Here is a 23,302-nt window from a genome sequence, read left to right as displayed (position 1 = left end):
AGTTTGTAGCCAATTACATAGCTGTACGGAATGTCTTTCACTTTCTTGAAAGTGCATCACGGTTTCTTCTCACTTTTAGATATGCTGCATCCTCAGCTTAGAACACTTTCCATCCCCTTCGCACTTAAGGAATGTCTGCTTGCCCTGTAGGTCCCCGTTTCGATGTTACTTCCTCCTGAAAGTCTCACGTCTCTTGCATGTTTTAATAACACCCTCCCCTAACATTCTCACTATCGTGTAATTTCTGTGGGTTTATCTGGCTTCCCCATTGGACTGTGAGCTCAGTGAGCTGTGCCCTTGATCTTGATCACCGTGTGGCTTCACTTCATAGCACATCACTTAGAGCATTTTAGTTGGCAGTTGATAGTTGTGGAATGAATTAATTTGGAGTAATTAATTTAAATTAATTTTCTTTCAACCCACAATTATACTTTTATAACTAAGCATGATTTGGACCCGTTGAACAGTAAGCAAAGCCCTGGATCTTCCCTGTTTGGGTCCTAAAATGTAGAAGATTTTGCTCAAGTTGATATTAGATTTGTGCAGATTTCAGGTCGTTCTTCAACTGCGTTTTACTGTCACCGACAACTACAACCTGGAACACTTAGGACCTTTGTTTCCTTATTAGGATCCTAGTTCTTTTTAAGGATATCCAGCTTTTGTTGTTGTTTTCTGCATAGCCTAGGTAGGATGCAAATACAAATTAAGCAGACTTATTTTCACATGGGCTCTGTGGAATCATCTGATTATCTTATTGGGATACCGCATGTGAAACTTCATTTTAATTTCACAAACCTGTAAGTCTGTTCATAGGGGAACTTAGGCAGAAGTCATACCAAACAATTTTACAGGGGGATTCCCAGAAATGTTGACTTATAAAATGTGTCAGAAAACTCTGACGTTTCATAAAAGAAAGTATTTAAGGGCACGATAACTGCATCTCGGATTCTTACTGCCGGCTAAACACTGTGCTAGACACATCGCGCGCATAATCTCTGGACTCACTCCAACCGTTGATGATTTGTATTAGCTCTGTTTTTCCAGAAGCTCTGAAAGTTAAGTAACTCACCCTATGTATTAGTTTTCTGTGCTGTGTAACAAATCATCATAAACGTAGTGATTTAAAATAACACCCATTAATTACATCACAGTTCTTCAGTTCAGAAGTCCAGCCAAGCTTCAGTGGATATTCTGCTCAGAGTCTGACAGGGTGAAAATTAAGGTGTCTGGTAGGCTGGACTCTTCGCCAGAGGCTCTAGAAAGAATCCACTGCCAAGGTTATTCCAAGTGTTGGCAGAATTCCGTCCCTGTGGTTGTAGGATTGAGGTTCTCCTTCACTTGCTGGCTGCCAGCAGGGGCCACTCACCGCTCCTAGAAGCCAACAGCATTGCCTCTTCCGGGCTCCCCTCATCTTCAGACCAGCAAGTATAATCCTTCTCATGATTTCAGTCTCTCTAGCTTCCCTTTCTGCCACCAGCTAGAAAAAAATTCCCTGCTTTTAAGAGCTCATGTGATTAGATGAGCCCTTAAAAGGTAAGCCCCATGCCCCCCAAAATCTCCCTACTGTGCAATATAATAATTATGCAATATGATGCCACCAGGAGTGGCCTATCGTCATGTGCACGTTTAGGGTGGGAGTTTTTCTGAGTGTGGTCTATAATTCTGCTTGCCATACCTTATGACTCAAAAGAGTAATTCACAAAGTGGGAGGTCAAGCCTGGATTTGGGTGAAAGACAGAGCTTGTCCCTAAACCACATTCATCAGAGGGTCGGATTTTATCCATGGGCATTCATTAAGGAACCAGCCTCATTGCTGCATGCATGGCCAGACGGTGTTGGTACCAAGTAGTGCTATAAACAGTATTGCCTTAGAGGGCTCCAGGACAAGTTTACATCACACTGATCCTGTAAAATATGAGACCCAGATGGTCAGGATGTACATAAATTAGGTTTGGTTATGCTCTACATATTTCCCTGATTTGCACTTACATCAGTTCAGTTCTCCCTTTATCAAGGTGTAGTTTCTAGTTTGTATCCTCTCTCCCCTCTGTTTATCTTATAAAGATGTGGTTAATTAAGAGTGATGCTCATTTTAGTTTCTTTGGGAAATTTGAGTACAGTCATAGTTTTTCTCCTTATTTATATACTTTCAGAGGTCATTGACTTTAAATTCCCATAGCAACGTGCTAAGCGAATGGCAAAAGATATAAAGTCAATCAAGAACACGTCCCAATCTTAATCGTACAAAGCTACCATTAACTAGAGACCACATGGATTTTTATGAAGCATAATATTTGATCTGGTGCACAGAATGAAAAACCCAGATGTGTCATTTTGTTGATTTTAAATAACATGAGCAAATATATGACATATATTTCTTAGTCTGTTGAGTGTAACATTTTTAAAACAAAATTGATTTTTTTGTTGGAAGCTATTGAATCTTCTTTTTTTCCATTAAAACAAGGACAGGAATCTTCTTTTTTCCCCATGATTTACCAGGTCAGAAGGCACCTCACAGACAGTAACCAGCTCAGTTGTATTAGGAAACAAAGGCCAATCCTGACTTACTTGATAACTGAGTAATTTGGAACAAGTCACGAGACATCTCTGAATCTCATTGTTCCCAACTATAAAATGAGCAGTTCCAAAATTCTACTATTTCAAACACATCTATGACATACTTTAGTTAGATTCCAAGTTGCTGGAGATATTTATTTTTGGTTGAACTGCTTAGAAATTTGTTTGCTGGATCTCATCAAGACAGGAAAACAATTTATAGTATATGTGAATATTATAGTAAAATTGATTGGAATGTTCAGGGGCTTGTCATACTTAATCAAATTATAGGATTGGTTTTCTATCTTTTACACAATAAAACTCTTTTTTGGGTTCCAATCTTTTGTATACTCTGCTCTTCGCAAATAAGTGTTCCATTTTCTTTCCTTTTTCTCTTATTTTACCGGAAATACATTTTTTTCTGGCAAAATATTTAAATGTTATTTGGTCACAATTTATGCATGATTGTTCTTCCTGTAATGAGACATTAATATTTCTGCTATCTAGGATAAATTACCGAAATATTAAACCACAGACATCGTGATAGCTGACTGTGGCCGAAGTAGGTGTGCATTATCTCAGCAAAGTTGGTTTTGCCTTTCTTTGTGAAATACATTGTATGAAACACTGGTGTTGCCAAACTGATGGATTCTCCCCCAAATTGATGGCCCAGTTGTGACAAGTCAGTGCAATGCACATGTTGCTTTAGAGCGTTAATGACAATCAAATGAACAGTTAAATTAGAAATGGGGTCTGAGCTATAACTTCTTTCCCTGGAAGGGGGATATTATAGGCAACATGCACATAGGGAATGATTTTTCTGGTAATAAAGTCTGGACAGTAGCAACCAGGACAGAACAGAACTATACATGCTGTAAAAACCAAAACAGTTTTCACATTGCAAGAACCTACACTACTGTGTGTTTGCAGTGCTTGCTTAGTGCAAGGGGAAACAGCTGTTGATCTGTTTTCCTTTTGGCTTTATTTTCTCTTTACACTGCCATTCCGTCAGTATGTGGCTTCATAAAGCTGTAGGGTTCTGATAGGAAAACGACGGAGGCCATGTGCTTTGGAAGCCAATGTGTTGATTTTCTAGCTGGATAGTGATATTTTATTATCGCTGGAGGGAGAGTGTGACTAGGAGTGTTAGAGTCAGGAAGCCTAATGCCACCAATACCATGTCCAGAAGTGAGCTATCTCCTGTGTTTTATGGGCCTCATTCGATTGAATGAATATTGTATTGCTGTTTTTAGCTTTTGATTGTTTGAATATCAGAGACTTGTCAGATGGTTCTGTTTCTTTCAAACACTTGATGGAAAGTTTTGTTGTAAAGCTTCTTTCATGGAGATGGCTTTATGTCTTGGCTGTAAAGGGAAGTCCCATAAAATGTGACCGGAAATTGTCTTTATGAGTTGCTGCCCCCTGTGCTATTAAAAGCTCAGAACCTGAGTGTTAGTTTGAACTCAGAGCTGTGTTTGCCCTGTGTATCTTTTGGACGTGTTCTTCATCTTACCACTTCCTGCCTACAGAACATTTCTCCCACCAGCCTTCAGCTCAATAGTCTTGTTCAACCCATCCTTGATGTACATTAGAACTAAACTTTTGGGGTGTCTTCCTTGGATACCTGCAGTGTCAATACCCAAAACCACTTATTTTCAGTCATTCACCTCTTTTATTACTCTAGACATAATTCCCAAGAAATGCTTCCTGCCAGGGAGTCCTCAGTGAGCATTAATTGAACATTTGGGAGAGATTTTTTTTTAATTGAAATGAGCATTCTTTAATGCCAATTTTTCCATATTAAGACTTCTTTGTTCTCCACTTGCATTTTGTGGGTAGGTCACTCTGGTTTCATGCCTTTCCTGGCTGGCATCTATGATATTCAGCTGAGCCTGTACACACCTATATTCTCCCTGTAATCCTGTGACTAATTAGTGGTCCTATTTTACTTTAGTTAAGCAGAACCTGAGAGAGTTTCTGTCTTTCATTATTGTATGTTTTCCTTCTTTCCTCAGAATACCTTTTGAGTCTTACTCTGAACTCTTACATGAGATGCGCTGTGAAACACAATTTCTCCTCTTCCTTCCCCCTTGCCCCTTTTTCTTATGAATTGGCGTGTTTAATTAACCTGAGTGAAAAGAAGGAGAAGACACCTTTTTTAAAAAGGGGAATGGAAATCATAGTAATGTTTGGTTTTCCCTGGAAACAGGTTGTTCGGCCTCAGAGGGAGTCTAAACTGTACAGATATTACTTCACATTTTCCTTTAAAAATAAATAAATAGAAGGATAAGTGGCAGTGCAGACAGGCTGTTTTGTTGTGCTTTAATGGCCCATGGTAGCCCAGATGTTGAAATGCTTTAAGTGGGAAAAGAATTTTCTTTCATCTTCTTTTCTGCTAATGGTGTTTAGTTGTTGTAAATATTCAGTTCTAGCAGGATAATGGGTGCCTGAGGGAATCAAAGTGAAATAACGGGATTCTTAACATATTTGTTCATTTCTGTTTAATTTGTATTTCATACATTTCTACTGGAAACTGAGAAAACATTTTTTTTTTCCCCAAAAGGCAATTACTCTGCCAGGCCCTGTTGCCCTATTATTATAGGGTCTTCTTTCTTTTCAGATAATAATCCACAGAATCTCTTCAGATGCCGCAGTTAAGTCATTAATTGGCTTGATATAAGGGGTTGTTAGTGCAGAAAGCTTATTCTCTCCATTGGTTGTATATAACTCCCAGATATTAAGTGATTCATTGTGTTGTTTCTGAGGCCAAGAATCATTATTTTCTTTTGTCACCATACAACTGTGGATTTCAATTTACTTCACAAACTTACAGCTCGTGTTGAATTAGTTTTTGCTGAGAAGTGATTTTTCTAGACAATTGTTTAAATTTTTTGATTAACAGTCAACAGTAAATACAACATTTGAATTGGTATACTCTACTGTAGAGATTATTAATGTAAGACTTTGTTCTTTTAGTGTACCTTTCCTCTTTCAGAAATCGTTTTGCTGAACTGCGGGATTTTCTGAATGTTTTTTCAGAGTTAACAACAAAGACAAGTTTAACTATTATCTTCCCATAAAAATGATTAATATGTTAATATCCACCTTTGTTCTCCTTATTTGTACCTCCCTCTTCTTAAATTAAGATCCATATTTGTTGAAAGAAATGTGAACACTAGGAAAATTTTACTTAATGATGACTAACGCTGAATTTTCTTTACTGAGTCTAACTTTAATTGATAATTAAATTACACAAATAAAATAAATGTTATGTAGTTGCAGATTTTTTTCCATCAAACCTTTGAACGAAGTTACTTAAGGTATAAGGTACTAGCTAGAAATTTCTATTAGAAAGTCAGTGGTATTTTACCTCCACGTGTCTACAACACATGCATAATCTATACTCACATTAAAAAATGTATAAGCTATATACAAGCAGAGATTTTTTTCTTTTGTTCTCTGCAGCGGCAAACATCCTTTTGTATGTCTGTATGTGCACGCGTGTACACACACACACACACACACACACACACACACTCACTCAGTGGAACGCCAACATTGGAAAGTTCCCTGGACAGTTAGGGAAGGGGGAGACAATCTGGTGTAATGGAAACAATATGGACTTGGTATCGCCTCTGGGTTGTTCTACTACCTGCATTGTGGGAATTTGGAACAAGTTATTTAATAACTTCTGGCTCACTTTTATCTTATCTGTACGTTAAGATCACATTCCCACGTTTACCCTCACCTTCAGTCATTGGTACAATATTTGTGTGACAGTGGTGAAGGTGATACTGAAGGGGAAGGAGACAGCTTTGGGCTGGAGAGGGGTGGGTACAGATTTTCTGGGGGAAAAAAAAAAGTATTGCTCACTTTTCAATTTTATTTGAAAGGGGGCTATAACCAAAATATACTGTGTAAAAGTATATTTTGTAAAGAAGTTGAATAATGACCAGCTTTAATCGGCAGGTCCAAATATAGGAACAATAGGAATATTTGATAAAGCAAATTTTAAAAAAATACATATAACGAAGCAACAGTTACAAAGAGGACCACAGTCTAAATGGGAGCTCCTCCGTGGGACATTTCATGTAGGAACTCAGCTAAGTATGACCCAATCCTGTATTTACCCTACTCATCATGCCATCAGCTATGAATTTTACTCTTAAAGAATCAATAGTCATTTCTTTCCTGTAAAAAGGATGAGTTGCTGACCGGGAATCATAAATTAAGTTATTCAGTTGAAGGACTATTTATTAGATGAGAGTCATAGTTTGTTGAATAAGTAAACAACCCATTTGGATGTTTGTACAAGCTGATGTTAAAAAATGATTTGTAATTTTTATTTCTCTTTGGTTATACATTTAATTACTAACGCCTGTCAAGTACAACTGTTAAGTAACAGCATTGTTTAAGAATCTCAAGTTGTATTCCGTTGCCCAGAAAATCAAATGGGTTTCCTCAGCTTGACCCTGAAGGTCACATGCAATCTGACTCCTACCTGCCTATTCCAGTGCATTTCCGTTCGCTCTCTTCAGTACTTTCCTGTCATGCCTCTTAGGTTTTCTCATGTTCGGATGGTATTATTTATGCGGGGTCTATATTAGCTGGAATCTCTTCCTATTCAAATTTTATTCACTCTTGAGTTTTAACCTCAGTTGCCATCCTATCCAAAAGCCTTCACCACTTGCAGCAGCATTTTTCATCCTTCTTTATTATTCATTTATTCATGTATTCACAATCATACCACACATATTTATTGCGTACCTTCTATGTTAAAGGTGCTGTCCTTTCCTACACGTGAATTTCTATTTCATGTCTAGTTGTATCCAAGTAGTTATACTGAGTTTGTTGTTTGATGTCTGTTTAAACTCCTCTGTAAAACTGAGCTCATAATGGCAGTGATTATGGTTTTCGTTTACTTGTTTGTTTGTTTTTTAAAGAGAGATGATGGAATAGTGTAAGACATGACCAGACCAGGAGTTCTGAGTCTGGATCTGGGTGTCCTGTGGGCTGTGACTTAGTTCTTGGATAATTCACATCAGTGGAACTTTATTAAGCTTCTCTCATGTTTATGGCAATACTAGCCTGAGAGAAGATAAACGGATACATGTATTTTATGTATGTTTGTTATGGACATGCATTAAAAAAAATATTTTTGGAGCCAACAATCTAAAAGAAAGATCCTTAACCTGAGATCCGGAGACTTCTAGAGAGATGAATGTTTTAGCTTTAGATGATTTTATATAAAGTTTTGGATATGTGTTTATATGCATTTTTCTGAGAAGATGGTGACTAGATTTTAGATGTTAAAGGTGTCGTTGATCATTTAAAAAAAGGTTAAACAACTTATGATCTTAATATGTATAAAACAAGTACTCAACTAAGAAACAAGAGCCATAGAAGAACAACAATATTCTAAGCTGGGTTCAGAGAAAGGTAAAATGATATCTGACTGTGGTCATGTAAGGAAAGGTTTCCTGAAACAGATGGCTCTTGGAGTATATGCCATGTATCTTTTGGCCTCAACTTCCTCGTGGAAAAGAGTAGATTATAAGATCTCAGTTATTCTTTCCAGTTATAAAATTTGCTTTTCCTTGAGATCACCAAATGCCTATGACAACGCCAGTCACATTGTCAGTATTCAGAACACATCTGGTCATTAGTCCTGAAATGAAACTTTTCAACTTTGTTGTTCCAAATATATTCATTATCTTGAGTTAAAATTTAGAATATTGTAGCATCAACTCTCCAGTGTTCCATGAAGGAAAGGGAGACTTATCAGACGTGCATATGCCGCTGCTCATATGCATTCACTCGGCAGGTCAGAATGTTTCATTCATTATTTCTCCTTTATTGATTTGTAGCATTTTTAATACCTTTGTATTTTATTTAGCTTTCTATGACAGCATTTAGGGCCTCCTCGTTAATCCTTATGCTTTGTGGATGTAGGAACTATCTCACATCCACCTGATACTATCCCACACCGAACACATTCCTTTAACCAAAAGGGAGCTTGGTAAATGTTGAATGATAAGTGAAAGGATGCATATCAAAGTGCATCAAAATAATCTCTACACAGCCTATTTCGGTATAGCACGGAGCTTAAAGAGCCTGGGCTCAGGAAGGCGACGGCAGGTTCAAATCGTCACACTGCCTTGTCCTGAATGAGACCCTGTTGCCAAGTTTGTCCTCAACTTCCTCATCTGTAAAGTGGAATGATGACAGCATCTCCTGAATTTACCTGATTAAATTAATTAAGTGCTGGGAAGAGTGTCTAACACATCATTAAGTAAGAGAGAATCCAGGTTGTGGGGCCTCAAACTTTTAAGGTGTCTGGCCCTCTTTAAGAAAAAAAAGTATTAAATTATTATACAAATACAAAATTAGTCATTTAGAAGATTTTTTTAAAGGATTTATTTAGCTTGAGAGAAGAAATCACACATTGCAGATATAAAAGAAACTGAAAAAAATACGACAAACATCACAAAATATTATCATCATCATTAATAAACTTCCTGCCTCATCTTTATATACTTTGTTTCCTACAAATTTTCGTCTGCAGACACTTATATTTCCTCTTTTATATGATAACGATTTTAAATCTTTATATAGAGAGAATGGAAAGAAAACGTATTGTTTTCTCTAGAAAAGTCGATTGAGATTTGTTTTTTGTTATTGGTGGTTTAGGAAGTATTGATCTACCTTCCTACTGCATTACTGGAAAGAACCCATTTCTGCCTTCCTCCATGGCTTCGAGCTCAGGCAGTGCTTGTTTGGAGGGAAGCCTGGGAGAGGTACAGCTTTTCGATTTCACTTGGCATGATCTCAGGCCAGCGCCCCCTCAGCGGGTCCCGCGTGGCTAGGTCCTCACTGCTCCCTTTTGACTCTCCATCCCCACCCTTGTGGGAGGGTCTTGCTGTGAGAGATGATGGGGAGGAAGTATAAAGTGGCTGAGAGTCTGGGACAGTGGCCCCGATGCATTTATTCACGTCCTTAGAGTCCCAAGACCTAAGGTCCAGGTTCTCCATGAGGTCTACTGCAGTTAGAGTGTCATTGAAGTCCAAAGAGGTGGAAGGAAATGCTGGCAGCCAATAGTTCCTGCTGCAGACCCAGAATGACTTCTTGGATGCAGAAGGTGACCTCCAAGTGGGTGCTGCCCTCCATGCCTCCTCAGGGCCAAGGATGTTTTCCTGCTGCAGACAATGGAAGACACAGGCCTTAGAGCACCACCCGTTCCTGATAAATCTCCCTCTCATGCTAAGGGCTACAGAAGTTAGCGCTTGCCGTTACTATTTGACTCTTTCATTGCCAAATAATTTTTCAGCAAATCCCTAGGAATTTTGCAGTGAATGTCTTTTTTGATCATATATAATTTTTTAACTTTCAGGAAGAATTCCACCTCTCTACTTTATCCCAAACAGGGTAGGATTTCAGATGACCTCAACTTTTACTAAAGTGGATTTTTAAATGGGTTGTGCCAGAGAAAGTGTCTGTTGGAAACTTCATGATCATGTTAAGATGAAATCATATTGAGATAAAAATGCTGTATTTCCTTCATTCATAAATATCGTCTGCAGTAGATGGCATTCTGTGGCCATATTCTCCTTCAGGAATAGACTTTTTTATCCCTGGGTGTACCTCTTGCTAGTGCTTCAGCTGACATCCTCTCTGGATGAAATTCTGCTTGCCAAGGTCATACCCACTCCCGAGGGGCAGCCTGCATCCAGTGTTCTTTGAGAAGAGCAGAGTGTTAGAAAAGTCCTTATTTCCCCAACTTGTACAACCGCAGATGGCCACCCCAGCTTCAGAGCTGCACAAAGCCCAGTGAGTGACGGCAGAGGGGCCTTACTTCTTCCTCTGCCCAATTCAGCTTTCTTCCCTTCCACAGGAAGTGACCCTGCAGACGTTTCCCAATATACATCCTGCACGTAAATCACTCTGAGTCACCTTCCCAGAGAACCTGACCTGAAATACCATTTTTTAAGAAGCACAATCGTTTTAATAACATCCCTAGCTTTTCTGGGGATGAGGATAGAGATCATTTATAAAATGTGACCCAATTTCAGAAACGTTCAAATGGAGAAAACGTGCTTCTTAGATTCATAGAAATGTGCTACACGAGAGTGCTGTGATGCTTGCTGTATGATCACGTTCATTGTGACCAATAGCCTGAAACAATTAGATGCCTTTCACTGAAGCCATTACCTAAAGAAAGGCTAGAAATTGTTCTTCTTTCCTTTTTTTGGCTGCAGTTTTCTCTTTACATGATCTCCCAGCCTGATCACCTCTGAATTCACGGTTATAAGCCAATATGTTATATCTCCAACCCTGCCATCGCTTGAGCTTCTAATTTGCATATTGGTCTGTCTGCCAGAACATTTCTTTGCTATCCAACCAGCTTCTCAAACTTAACATGTCCAACACTGGATGAGACATCTTCCCCTCAAACCAGCCCTGTCTTGTGTCCAATCTCAATTAGTGGCCCCACTGCCCTGACATTCCAAACCATAAAACCTGTTAATCATCCTAGACTCCACTCCCTCCCTCACCCTGCACACTCAGACAGCCAATAAGACCTGCCAGTTCTGCTGGGAAGTATTACGTACTCCAATAAGCAATACTGTTACTGCTTTTCAGTTCCTATTACTGCTTCCTCAGTGTAGCCCCTTGTGTGGACCACAGTCACCATAATTGTCTTGTTTCCTACCTTTAGTCTTGCATCCTTTAAATACATCTTCTGAGCAGGTGTCAAAGTAATTGATTTCAAATGCAATTCTGATTGTGTCATTGCACTTATGAACACAGTGAACAGGAAATTCTCCCGTCAAGCAAGGTTCTCCATGACTTAACGCATTTACCACTTCCCTGACCGCTGCCACTCCCTTTCTCCAGCTTGATGTGCTGGTAAAATTGAAGTGTTTGGAGTTGGCCTGCATGCCTCCTGGTGTTTTGTGCCTCTGTGTCTTTGCCTGTTATTTTCCTTTACCTGGAAAGCCCTTTTCTCCTGTCTTATATTGGCTAACTTTAATCATCCTCCAGGGTAATCTTGTTTTGCATCTCCTCTGGGATGTTTTCTCTCAGCCTCAAAATCTGGATACCCAAACTGTCTTAGCATTTGTGGTGAAAGTGTGTCTGTGTTTCTGTCATTTCTTAAAGGGCAGGAACTATGCTCATTCACCTTTGTAACCCTAGTGCCAGGCACTACTGTTTTTTATGTATAATTTTGTGAAAAATATTTTAAAATTTTTAATTACTCCTTACTTTTCCTCTATGTCATTTGAAGCTATAGTGTTAGGTACATGAAGGTTCATGATTTTCTTGTAGGTTGTAACTTTCATGAGGATTATGTTAGAATTTAGAGAGGGTCCATGTGTATTATCCTTTGTATGGCTTAGTACTTATCACTTGAATTCTGATTATTCTGGTATTGTTATTATTATTGTTGTTGTTATTATACCTATATTTGCTTAACATGTCTTTTTCTGTTCTTGTGTTGAAGCTTTTTGTATTCTTTTATTTTTGTTCCATTTCTCATAAATAGCATATTTTAAAATGTATCCGTCTTTCTCCTCTGTTTTTTAAACACAGCCTAAGTGTCTGTCTTTTAGTAAGCAAATACAGTTTTTTATCACATCTTTGCATGTGTGGGTGGATGTACTTATATATTTAGACTGACTATTGCCACATTACTCTTTATGTCTGTTTTTTACTGTGCTTTCTTTGTTTAATTTTCCTTTCTGCCTACCATCACTTCCGTTAGATTGCTTAAGTCTTCTTGCCTCATTTTTCTTTCATTTTTGGTTTGGAAATTATAATGATATATCTAGTTTTTGATATTTTTTTCTGTAGTAAACTTTTCTCTTGATTTTTGCAATTAATCATCATGAATTTGTTACACATTCCCCAAATAAAATAATCATCTTAACATGAGTTTCCATCTTCTCATATCATTCCGTTTTCTCATATCATTTCCCATTTGGAGATTAGTCATGATTTTTCTTCCAGATTGCTATTTGGAAAAGTACATATTAGGTCAGTAGTTGCCTTATGTTGGGAGTTGAAAATGGAGTAACTGCAAAAGGATATGAGAGAAATTTGATTATAGATATATTTTATATCATAGTTGTGGTTGTGATATTGTGAATATATACAATTGTCAAAATGCTGCATATCATATACCTAAAATGGGTGTATTTTATTATCTTGAAATTATACCTCAATAAAGTTTATTTTAAAAGTGTAACAGAAAATGTCAGAAAGAGCGAGGATATAGGATGTAGAGAAGGTCCTTTAGAGGTTGCATCTCAAGAAATTATATTGGCATATTTTTTTTCCAGCAATACTTTGTAGCTTGGAATTTGAAATTGGCAAAATAAAAGTAGCTGAAAGATGAAATTTGGGGTGCTCTGTAGGATATTAAAGTGACTGACTGGGACACCTGCTGGCTATGGAGGCAAGTGCAGCTAAGAGGCCAATAGTTGTGAATGGGGACAACATAGTTGTAAACAAATGAAGAATCAAATCCAGCACAGGTAATAATTATTATGTGCTTATTATGTATCACGTATGCTTCCATATGTTAGAGGTACAGTAATAAACAATACAACAAGGTTTCTAACCACAAGAATCTCACAGTTTTGCAAAATCAATGAAAGAGCAAGGTGAAAAAAAAAGTACTTAAAAAAGTAGCAATTAGTTACTTAGACCCCAAAATAAATGTTAACTTGTTTTATGCTCCATACCTTCTGAAATCCCACATCTTTTTCTTTTCTTCTTGGACGACATTTTTATTTTCCTGGAATGCATTATCACATAATTATGTCACAGACATTCTGTGGATCTTACATTTTCTAAGGTCTGGTATGAAAGAATGTCCTCTGCCCTCTTTCTCAAATAGTGTAATAGCTTTCTATGTTCAAATGCATTTTCCCTTGGACTTTGATGATTTGATCTATTGTCTTGTAAGTACCATGATCAGATTCATTCTGATTCTTGCCCTTGACTATTTGCTTTTACTCCGTGGGTGCTATTGGCATGTTTTTCTTTAGGAATTAAGAAATGTATTTTAAAATTACCATATTTTCCATTGATCCTATTTATTTTCCTTCAGTGAGACAACTAGTGCTTTTTTCCAACTCTGTGAAATTTATTTGATCATTTTTGTGATTATTTCCTCCTCTCTGTTGTCTTTGCTCTTTCTGGAGTTACTTTTCGATACTATGTTGGAATTTCTAGACCTGTCTCATGATTTCCAACTCTGTCATTTTGTGCAATGGTCTGAAAGAATTTCTTCACCTTCTCCAAGTATTTTGGATGCAGTACTTTTGGAAAGTGGGCTAGAAAAATAGATTTCATTGACTATTCCTGGACAGTCGGTTAAATATCACAGCTCTGCTGTTCTGGAGAAACTGCCCCTTATACCTGCCATAGAGAATTGTACTAGCTAGCATTTTTCAAAAACACATAAAACATTTTTCAAGAACATTTGCACACACACACACACACACAAAGCACATGAACATGTTGCCACATAGAACTATGGTCAGAAAGTGGTAAGAGCATCTACTGTGTATGCCCTCTAATAACATATATGCATCATTGTTGTCTTAGATGATAAACTTCCTGAGGTGTTTCTATATTCATTTTTTCTAATACCATCTATTTAATTAATGCTTTTTGAGTAGTTATGGTTAATAAGGTATCCAAATTTTATCACTGCCTTTGTCTTTGGCAGTGTAGGTATTTAAATGGTTACAATTTGCTTTGTAAGCATTTCAATATAATTAAAAATTTGTCTTGTTTTAAGTATTCCCAAGAGCTTAAATGTTGTTTTATTTAAAATATGTATATTTAAAATACCTATAACATCATACATAATGATATATTTTGTTGTTTTGGTAAACTGTGTGATTTGTAGGACCTGGTAACATGTTGTATGGTTGTTTGAATTAAATACCAACTTCAGGTCTTATATTTGTATGAGTTAATTTATAAAAATCATAGTAGTAACCATGGTAACATGGTTCATAATGGGTTTTTTTTTTTTACATTTACTAGTGAACACAGATTGTGTTTCATGAAATTTCATGTTTGAAAATTTCATAATATTGGTATCAATTGAAAGCAGTTACTGAAAAATGCTAGTACCATTAATGACAGGACAATTTGAGACATTTAAAGATTATCAGTTTTTCAGCTGTACTCAAATAAGATTGATTAAGAAATCCACAGGAGCCAGAGGTCTGCAAACTGTAGACTGTGGGTCAAATTCATCAACCATCTGTTTTGATAAATGAAGTCATATTGGAACACAGCCATACCCATTCACTCATGCATTGTCTATGGCTGTTTTCACACCATAATAACAGAGTCACAAAATTGTAACAGTTACAAAGCCTGACATACTATCCAGCCCTTTGGAGGAAAATCTGACCAATTCCTTCTTTATACAGTGGCAACTCTTATTGAACACTACTTTCATACCATTATCAAATGACTCACTTTTATCTGAATACACAGTTGTTTGTATATGTTGTTGCTCAGGCTCTTTCCTTCACCTGAGGTGTTGTTTCTGTCCTTTTACTCACATCTAAAATCTACCCATTTCTTTTTAAGTTATGATTCCAATAACACTTCCTCTGTGAAGTTTTATAATGAAAAAAGTGACTTGTGTTCATCTTTTGTTATAGGTATATATTACTACAATTTTAATAGTTTTTTTCCTTTCTTAAAATGTGTATCCATTTTTTGTCACCCTCTGTATTTAGAACAGGACATCTTTTTGGGGGTTGGGAGGGAAGGCAGTTGTTATCACGCAGATTGCCTCTTCTGTCTTCTGAGGAATGGAGAGAGCCCACATGATGAATTCCCTCATTGTTGTTTTCCAGAAAATTCCAGACTGGCTGATTAAGACGGTAGTTCTGAGAGAGCCAGAAACAGTAATTAAGTCAGGTATTAACTCTAGGTTTGTTATGGACTTTACCATCTGGGGCCTGAGGTTTTCTCTTTAACAGTTTCAAAGACTGAAGACATCTATTCATTTCTGTAGCAGTGGTTTTACGTTGAATGAACAGTTGGTAGTTTATATGCATCCAGGTATTTGGTTGCTTCTTCTTTTCATGCATATGGCTTTGGCATTTGCCAGTTCAGGAGCATAATAGCAGAAAGAGTTGGGCTTTGTCATCAAGCAGACCTCGTCTCAAATCCTGGCTGTCACATATTTGGTACTGTGGGGCTCAGGCTGCTTCCCCAAATTCTGCTGACCCTACCCCATAGGGTTGCTGTGAGGATTCAATGTGATGCATATATCAAGTAACTAGTCAAGTGCCCGTGAAAAGGAAGGTGCTCCATAAATATTAATTCCTTTTTCTTTCTTCCCCCCACCCCACTAGTCCACTTGTGGTTTCCATGAATCATTCTTATCCTGGATTGTATTGTAGGAAGTATTCTGGATGGATGGTGGCTGCTGGAAACCCATTGCTATAGCCAGCTCTTCTTCAATATTTAAGGACTTACCCTGGCATTGAGTAATGAGAATTTCGGTAAGAAAAATTAGATGAAGATAGTATGTGGACTTTTCTTAAAAGGTCACTTACATCTCAGAGACTTCATAATATGACTCTTGTCTGAAAATATTGGGATATCACAGATGTCAGTTCACACATGGATTGTTCTTATTCTGAAAGTAAAGAAATAGGTTTTCAAAATTCTATTAACAGCCCTGATACGCTCTTTACGTCCTTGTAAATATATTATTGCACTCATCTCACCCTATTTTGTTCTTTAAATGTCTGTCTCCTTGGTGAATTGTGTAGTCTTAGAGGAAAAGGTCTTGGTGTTACTCAGCCCTTCAGTGTAGACTAAATGACGCATAGCTTCTTAGTGGTTAAGGGCGTAGTCACACGGCTATCTGAAATTCCAAAGCGTTGACAGCATGAAAGAGGCTGACAAAGGTATCAAAACTCTAGGAAGTTCTAAGTTAAGTGATTTTCCTAAATTATCAAGAAAAATTATTATGCAGTGACCCTCAGGACGCCATAGAGTATTTTTATTGGTTCCGTTTCTGTCCAATTTTTCTCTAAATGATGTTAATATAGAATTAATTTTTATATAGCTACATGAACTTCATATAGAACTAGTAAAGTTATGTTGTTAATCTGTGCTGTACAAAATATGTTGGACTATTAAAAATGAAAGAAGGACGAGAGGGAGTTCAAGGATAATAGAAAAAGAATAGTGGTGATAGTAGTAGATATGTACATTTTCTTATGTACTAAAAGCATATTAAAGAATTTTGCCCATAAGAAACAGAGCTGGAGCGGGGAGCAAAAAAGTTAAATTCTAGTTTTATTAATTTCGATAAGGAATATTGATGCCTAAATTTTTTCTAAGATATGATAAGCTAAACATTAATTTAAATATTGCTTTTTAACTAAAAAAATTAACCATTTTCTCTCTGATTATGTTTTTCAGAAAACAGAATTGAGAAGGACGTCCATCCAGTGCTATCTGTGTTTACTTCTAAACAGTCATTTTTTAGCTGAGGCTGGTATTCATGTCTTCATTTTCAGGTAATTTTATCTTTAGCCATAAATATCATTATGCTAATGGCCATAATCACTTTCTCCAACATCTTCTCTATTAATTTTGTTTATGTTCAGTTTGCTTACACCTTAGGTGGTCAGTATTTGAAGATTATGGAGACTCAGAAGAGGTTTGTAAACACACAACGGAGCATTGTTTTCTTCTAGTAGTATAGAAATGAGTATTATATCCTCCAAATAAATTTAAACTTATAAATTGAGTGGACCTCTTGTTCTCTAATACAATTTGGAAGTACATTCCTTATTAATATCCTGCATGATTTTCATTGCAGTAAGAAGATAGATATTTAGGGCTTGCCCATGTTACTTTGTGTATCTATTTCCTGGCACTGACTTCTCCTATCCCAGCCTTATCCTAGTTTAGTTGTAAACATTTCTGTCATTATTTAAACCTTTTATTTTTCCTCCTAGTAAACACTCATATTTTTCCATGCCTGTTAACATTTTTCTTCTTTCTTAGATGCAGATAATACATGGTACCCTCTTGGCCTAAGCACCCAACCTATAGTTACTGTGTTTCCCCGAAAGTAAGACCTAGAAGGGCCATCAGCTCTGATGCGTCTTTTGGAGAAAAAATTAAGATAAGACCCAGTCATATTTTACTATAATATAAGTCCAGGTCATATAATATAATATAATGTAATGTAATGCTAAGTCTTATATTAATTTTTGCTCCAGAAGACACATTGGAGCTGATGGTCCGGCTAGGTCTTATTTTCGGGGAAACACGGTAAGTGATCTGACTCAGTTCAGTTCTACTAATACCTCCCTGGTATGGGAAATGGTAGATTTGTGCAAGTAAGTCTTGCTCACAAGAAAGATTAGTGTTAGTTCTCATGCGTCTATAAAAATCCAGGGAGCAATTATTCTTCCTATAGCTTTAAGAATGGTTCCACAGTCACTTGGTCAGTGTATGTGTCTTTTCTCCAGATATTAAATTTCTATTTTACCAAAATGAGTAAGTATATGATCATTTAGCCTAGACTGGGCTAAAGTCTGTAATGTTTATGGATAAAACTGTTGCAAACATAGTAATAATGTGAGTGACATAGAAGGGACACATTTAATCTACTGTAAAGAACCTTTACTGTCAAAATCATTACATGAAAATGATTGTTTCTCATTTTAAGAATTTTTCCTATTTATTGGACTTAAAAGTCTGATGGGACCTCTACTTAAAGAAAACCAGTAATTCATTCAAAAACATTTACTGAGTATTACCACACATCAGGTACTGTTTTTGTTTCATTATAATACGTTGCACCAGGTTTTTACAAGTTATCGCTCCAAATGAGGCTTTTCTCTAATCCTGACTTGTCAGTCCCCAAGTGAACTTAAAGGGTCACGTTTTGTACTACATGTTTGGTGTTTCTATTCATTGCTGAGGCTGTGGAATGCACAAACACAAGGATAATAGTCATTTCACTGTGCAGAGTAAAAAAAATATTTTTTATTTTTTTTCAGCGTAAAAAATTCTTAATGGCTCTGTTGCCTTTAGTATTCATCAAGACAATACTATGTTTATTCAAAATGCTTTACTGTTTGGTTTTGCTTTCAGCTGTGTCAGTGCAGGTCTTCCTAAAACAGAGGCAAACTGGCAGCATGTAGCAAGTGATTTGAGAAAAATTGAAATTCTTATTCAAGTAAGTATTTATATTTTCCATAAAGTATCTGGTATAATTGCTGTGGAGTATGCCTCTCCCTGTGTTTGGCTGTCAGTCTTAATGAAATCTCACTTGAAACAGTAATATTTTTGTAGAAATTTATGAGCCTTGTAAAGCCTCAAGTGAAATCGTTTACTTACAATTTTCAGATCCTAATTATCTTTAAAACTCAATTTATAAGTGGCCCAGCATGAAGAGCTCTCTGTCACCACAGACCAGAGATTCCCTTCTCCTACCAGAGAAACCAGGCATCTTTGTGGTGTTTGCAGGGTGGAATGGCCTGACCCCGGGGAAGGCTGTCTGTTCTGAGGGCTAGAGAACCCCTCTCTCACGTAAAGACAGCAGCTGGCCTGGTAGAACCTGCAGGGGAGCAGGGAAAAGGAGCCCACTGACAACTGTGGCCAGGGAAGTGCCTTTTCCTGGCAGTGGGTGACACAGTAAGGACCAGTGGGAGTCCCAGGGGCATGAGGGGAGCCATCCTTCCAAGTTAGCACCACAAAGACTCTAAACACTGAATTGTCATTGGAATCCCAACACACAAACAGGTCAGAACCCGCATAGTAACCCTAACCTGCGTGGTGGCAGGCTAAAATAGAAGATTTAAATAGAACCAGGGTCTTTTACCATAATTGCCAAAATACCGGAATACAATGGAAAGTCACTCATCCTATCAAGAAGCAGGGACATCACAACTTGAATGAGAAAAGACAATCAACAGACTCTGAAACTGACATGGGTTAGATGTTGGAATTATCTGACAAGGATTTTAAAGCAGCCATCATAAATATATGCCAGCAGGCAATTACAAATACCATGGAAAACGATTGAACAAAGCAGAAAATCTTAGCAGATAAATAATAATATGTAAAAGGAACCAAATGGAGATTATAGAAATGAAAAATACAATAACTGAAATACAAAATCAATTGGAGGGCTCATTAGCAGAATGAATATGACAGAAGAAAGATGGTGAACTGGAAGATAGAATGATAGAGAGAAAACAGACTGAAAAAAAGAAAAAGAAAACCTCAAAGATCTTTGAGACAATGAACGATTCAGCATTCCTAGCATTAGCATCCCAGAAGGAGAGGAGAAAGAGAATGCAAGTAAGAGACAGACCTCGGCCGAATTGATAACAAAACACAAATTAATTTTATGCTTGTCTACAAGGAATTCACTTCAAATACAATGACATAGGTAGGTTGCAATGAAAAAGAGAGAAGGTATATCCCATATTGTCGGAGGTTGAATAAAGTCCCCTCAAAATACATGTCCACCATGAATCTCAAAATGTGACCTTATTTGGGAATAGGATCTTTGCAAATATAATTAGTTAAGATGAGGTCATGCTGATGTGGTTTGGGCCCTAAATCCGATGACTAGTATCCTTATAAGAAGCGGACAGGACTCGTAGAGACTAACAGTAAAGTGGCCACGTGCAAATGGAGGTAACCACAAGCCAAAGAAGATTGGAATGATACAGCTATAAGTCAGGGAAGTCCAAGGATTGCCAGGAGCCACGAGAGGCCTGGGAGAGCAAGGGAAGGATTGTTCTCTAGACCCTCCAGAGAGGGCATGGCCCTCCTGATTTTCCCTATTGTTTTCCTGATTTCAATTTCAGTCATTTCTGCTCTTTATTATTTCCTTCCTTCTGTTTGCATTGGGTTCATTTTGCTCTTCTCTTTCTAGTTTCTTGAGATGGGAACTTATTTTGGCCTCCAGAACTATAAGGGACTAAATTGTTGTTTTAAGCCACTTATTTTGTGATACTTTATTGCAGCAGCTCTAGGAAATTGATAGACATGCCCAAAATAATTTAAAAAATCAGAACTGGCTATATTAATATCAGATAAAGTAGACTTCACAGCAACTAAAATTACTAGAGTTAAGAGGGACATTACATAATGGTAAAAGATTCATCTACCAGGGAAACATAATGATCTTAAAGGTGTACACATCAAACAATAGAGCCTCAAAATGCATGAGGCAAATACTAACAGAACTGAAAGGAAAAAACAGACAAACTCACAGTTATAGCTGAGGACTTGACCACCTGGCTCAATAACAGTTAGAGCTATGAGACAGAAAACCAGAAAGGATATAGAAAAATTGGACAACAGGGATATAGAAAAATAGTCAACCAACAATATCTAATTTACATAGATAGAATACTTCACCCAATAACCAAGAATAAATAGTTTTTCAAGCACCATTCACCAAGACTGACCATATCCTGGGCAATAAAACAAACTTTAACAAATTTATCAGAACTGAAAGCTTGCAGTGTATTCTCTGACCACAATGGAATCAAATAGAAGTCAATTACATAAACACAACAGGAAAATCTCCAAACACTTAAAAATTAAATAATATACTTCTAAATATTCCATGGGTAAAAGAGTCAGTCTCAAAATATATTTAAAAATATGTAGAATGGAATGAAAATGAAACATATCAAGATATGTGGGATTAAGCTAAAGCATTACCAAGAGGAAAATTTATAAACCTAAATGATGACATTAGAAGAGAGGAAGGATCTCTTCAGATCAACAATCTAAGTTCCCACCTCAAGAAACTGGAAAGAGAAGAGCAAAATAAACTCAACAGCAGCAGAAGGAAGGAAATAATAAAGATAAGAACAGAAATGACTGAAATTGAAATCAGGTAAACAATAGGGGAAATCAATGACACATACAGCTAATACATTATTTGGAAAAAAATCAATAAATTTGATGAACCTCTGACACAAAAATAAAAAGAAAGATGACACAAATCATGAATATCAGGACTAAAGTTGGGGACTATCACTATAGAACCTGTAGTCATTAAAAGAATAATGAAGAAAAACTATAAAAAAGGTTTACTCTGGTAGATTTGAGAACTTAGTAGAAATGGACCAATTCCTCAAAAACCACAAACTGCCAAAACATAACAAAGATGAAATAGATAACCTAAAAACTTGTAGAACCACCAAAGACATTGAATTTGCCATATATTAGCTCCAAAAAAAAGAATCTTCAGGCCCAATGTCTTTTACTAGAGCATTCTAGTAAGCACTGAAGGAAAAATTAACACCAATTTTAAAGTCTCTTCTGAAAATAGAAGAAGAGGGAATACTTTCTAACTCATTTTAGGAGACACATATTACCCTGGTGCTAAAACCCGACAAAGACGGTACCAAAAAAGAAAACTACAAATCTCTCTAATGAACTTAGATGCAAAAAATATCAATAAAATGTTAGCAAGTCAAATCTACCAATGACCAAATGGGATTTATTCCAGATATTCAAGACCTGTTCAATATTTGAAAATCAATCAGTGTAATCCACCGTATCAACAAGCTAAGGTAGAAAATCATATGATCACATCAATTGATGTAGAAAAGATTTTAAAAAGACAACAGTTATTCATGATATAATCTCTCAGAAAACAAAGACTAGAGGGAGGACTGCAACTTGATACAGAGCATATACAAACAACCTAGAGCTAACATCCTAGTGGTGAAGGACTGATTGTTTTTCCCCTAAGATCGGACACACAGGGAAGGATGTCTTCTCTCATCACTCTTATTCAATACAGTATTGGACCTTTAGGTAAATCAGTGAAGCATGAAAAATGAAATTTAAAAAGCATAAGGCAAGAAAAAAAGAAAAGGCACACAGATTAGAAAGTAAGAAATACATTAACCCAGGTCTTTTTGGGGGGAGAAAGTACCAATACATGGCTGTATTTATTTAGGGAATGCAAATTAAAACCACAATGACTTCTCACTGTGCACCTATAAGAATATCTAAAACAAAAAACTAGCGATAATGCCAAATTCTGGCAAGATTGTGGAGAAATTGAATCGTTCCTATATTGTTGGTGAGAATGTAAAATGGTGTAGCAACTCTGAAATAGTTTGGCTGTTTCTTATCAAACAAAACATTCATTTGCCATATGATCCAACAATTGCACACTTGAATATTTATATCAGAGAAATGAAAACTTGTGTTCACACAAATACGTGAACGTGAATGTTCATAGAGCTTTATTTCTAACAGCTAAAAACTGGAAACAACACAGATGTCCTGAAACAGGTGAATAGTTAAACTATGGTAGATCATCTCATGGAATATTAGTGAGCAATAGTAAAGAACAAATTACTGGTACAACAAGTTGCATGGATCTCCAGAGTATTATGCTGTGTGACAAAAGCCAATCTGGATAAACAAATGGTGGTGCATCCATACAATGGAATATTTCTCAGCGATAAAAATAAATGAGCTATGAAAAGACATGGAGGAAATTTAAAAACATATCGCTAAAAGAAGCAAGTCTAAAAAGGCTGCCTATTATATGATTCCAACTATATGACATTCTGGAAAAGGTAAAACTATGGAGACAGTAAAAACATCAGGGGTTGCAAGAGGTTAGGGGAGAGAGAAGGATGAATAGGCAGAGCACAGAGGATTTTTAGGGCAGTGAAACTATTTT

At 36.8% G+C, this 23,302-nt stretch overlaps 1 protein-coding gene across 7 annotated transcripts in view; it reads left to right on the top strand.

Moving 5' to 3' along the window:
* IL15 (interleukin 15) overlaps positions 1 to 23,302 on the top strand; it is a 120,483-nt gene that overhangs the window by 90,559 nt on the left and 6,622 nt on the right. For 5 of the 7 annotated variants that reach the window (XM_074338483.1, XM_019730787.2, XM_019730786.2 and 2 more), the window contains exons 3-4: positions 17,032 to 17,129; positions 18,721 to 18,805. In XM_074338483.1, the coding sequence (XP_074194584.1) occupies positions 17,032 to 17,129; positions 18,721 to 18,805 (183 nt within the window). Of the gene's footprint in view, positions 1 to 15,950; positions 16,101 to 17,031; positions 17,130 to 18,720; positions 18,806 to 23,302 lie in introns of all 7 variants that reach the window. The other 2 variants (XM_019730790.2, XM_019730789.2) reach the window with 2 other exon arrangements.

This window comes from Rhinolophus sinicus, linkage group LG07, assembly GCF_036562045.2.
Source record: "Rhinolophus sinicus isolate RSC01 linkage group LG07, ASM3656204v1, whole genome shotgun sequence".
Taxonomy (NCBI): Eukaryota; Metazoa; Chordata; class Mammalia; order Chiroptera; family Rhinolophidae; genus Rhinolophus; species Rhinolophus sinicus.
This window is presented reverse-complemented; position numbering and strand designations above follow the sequence as displayed.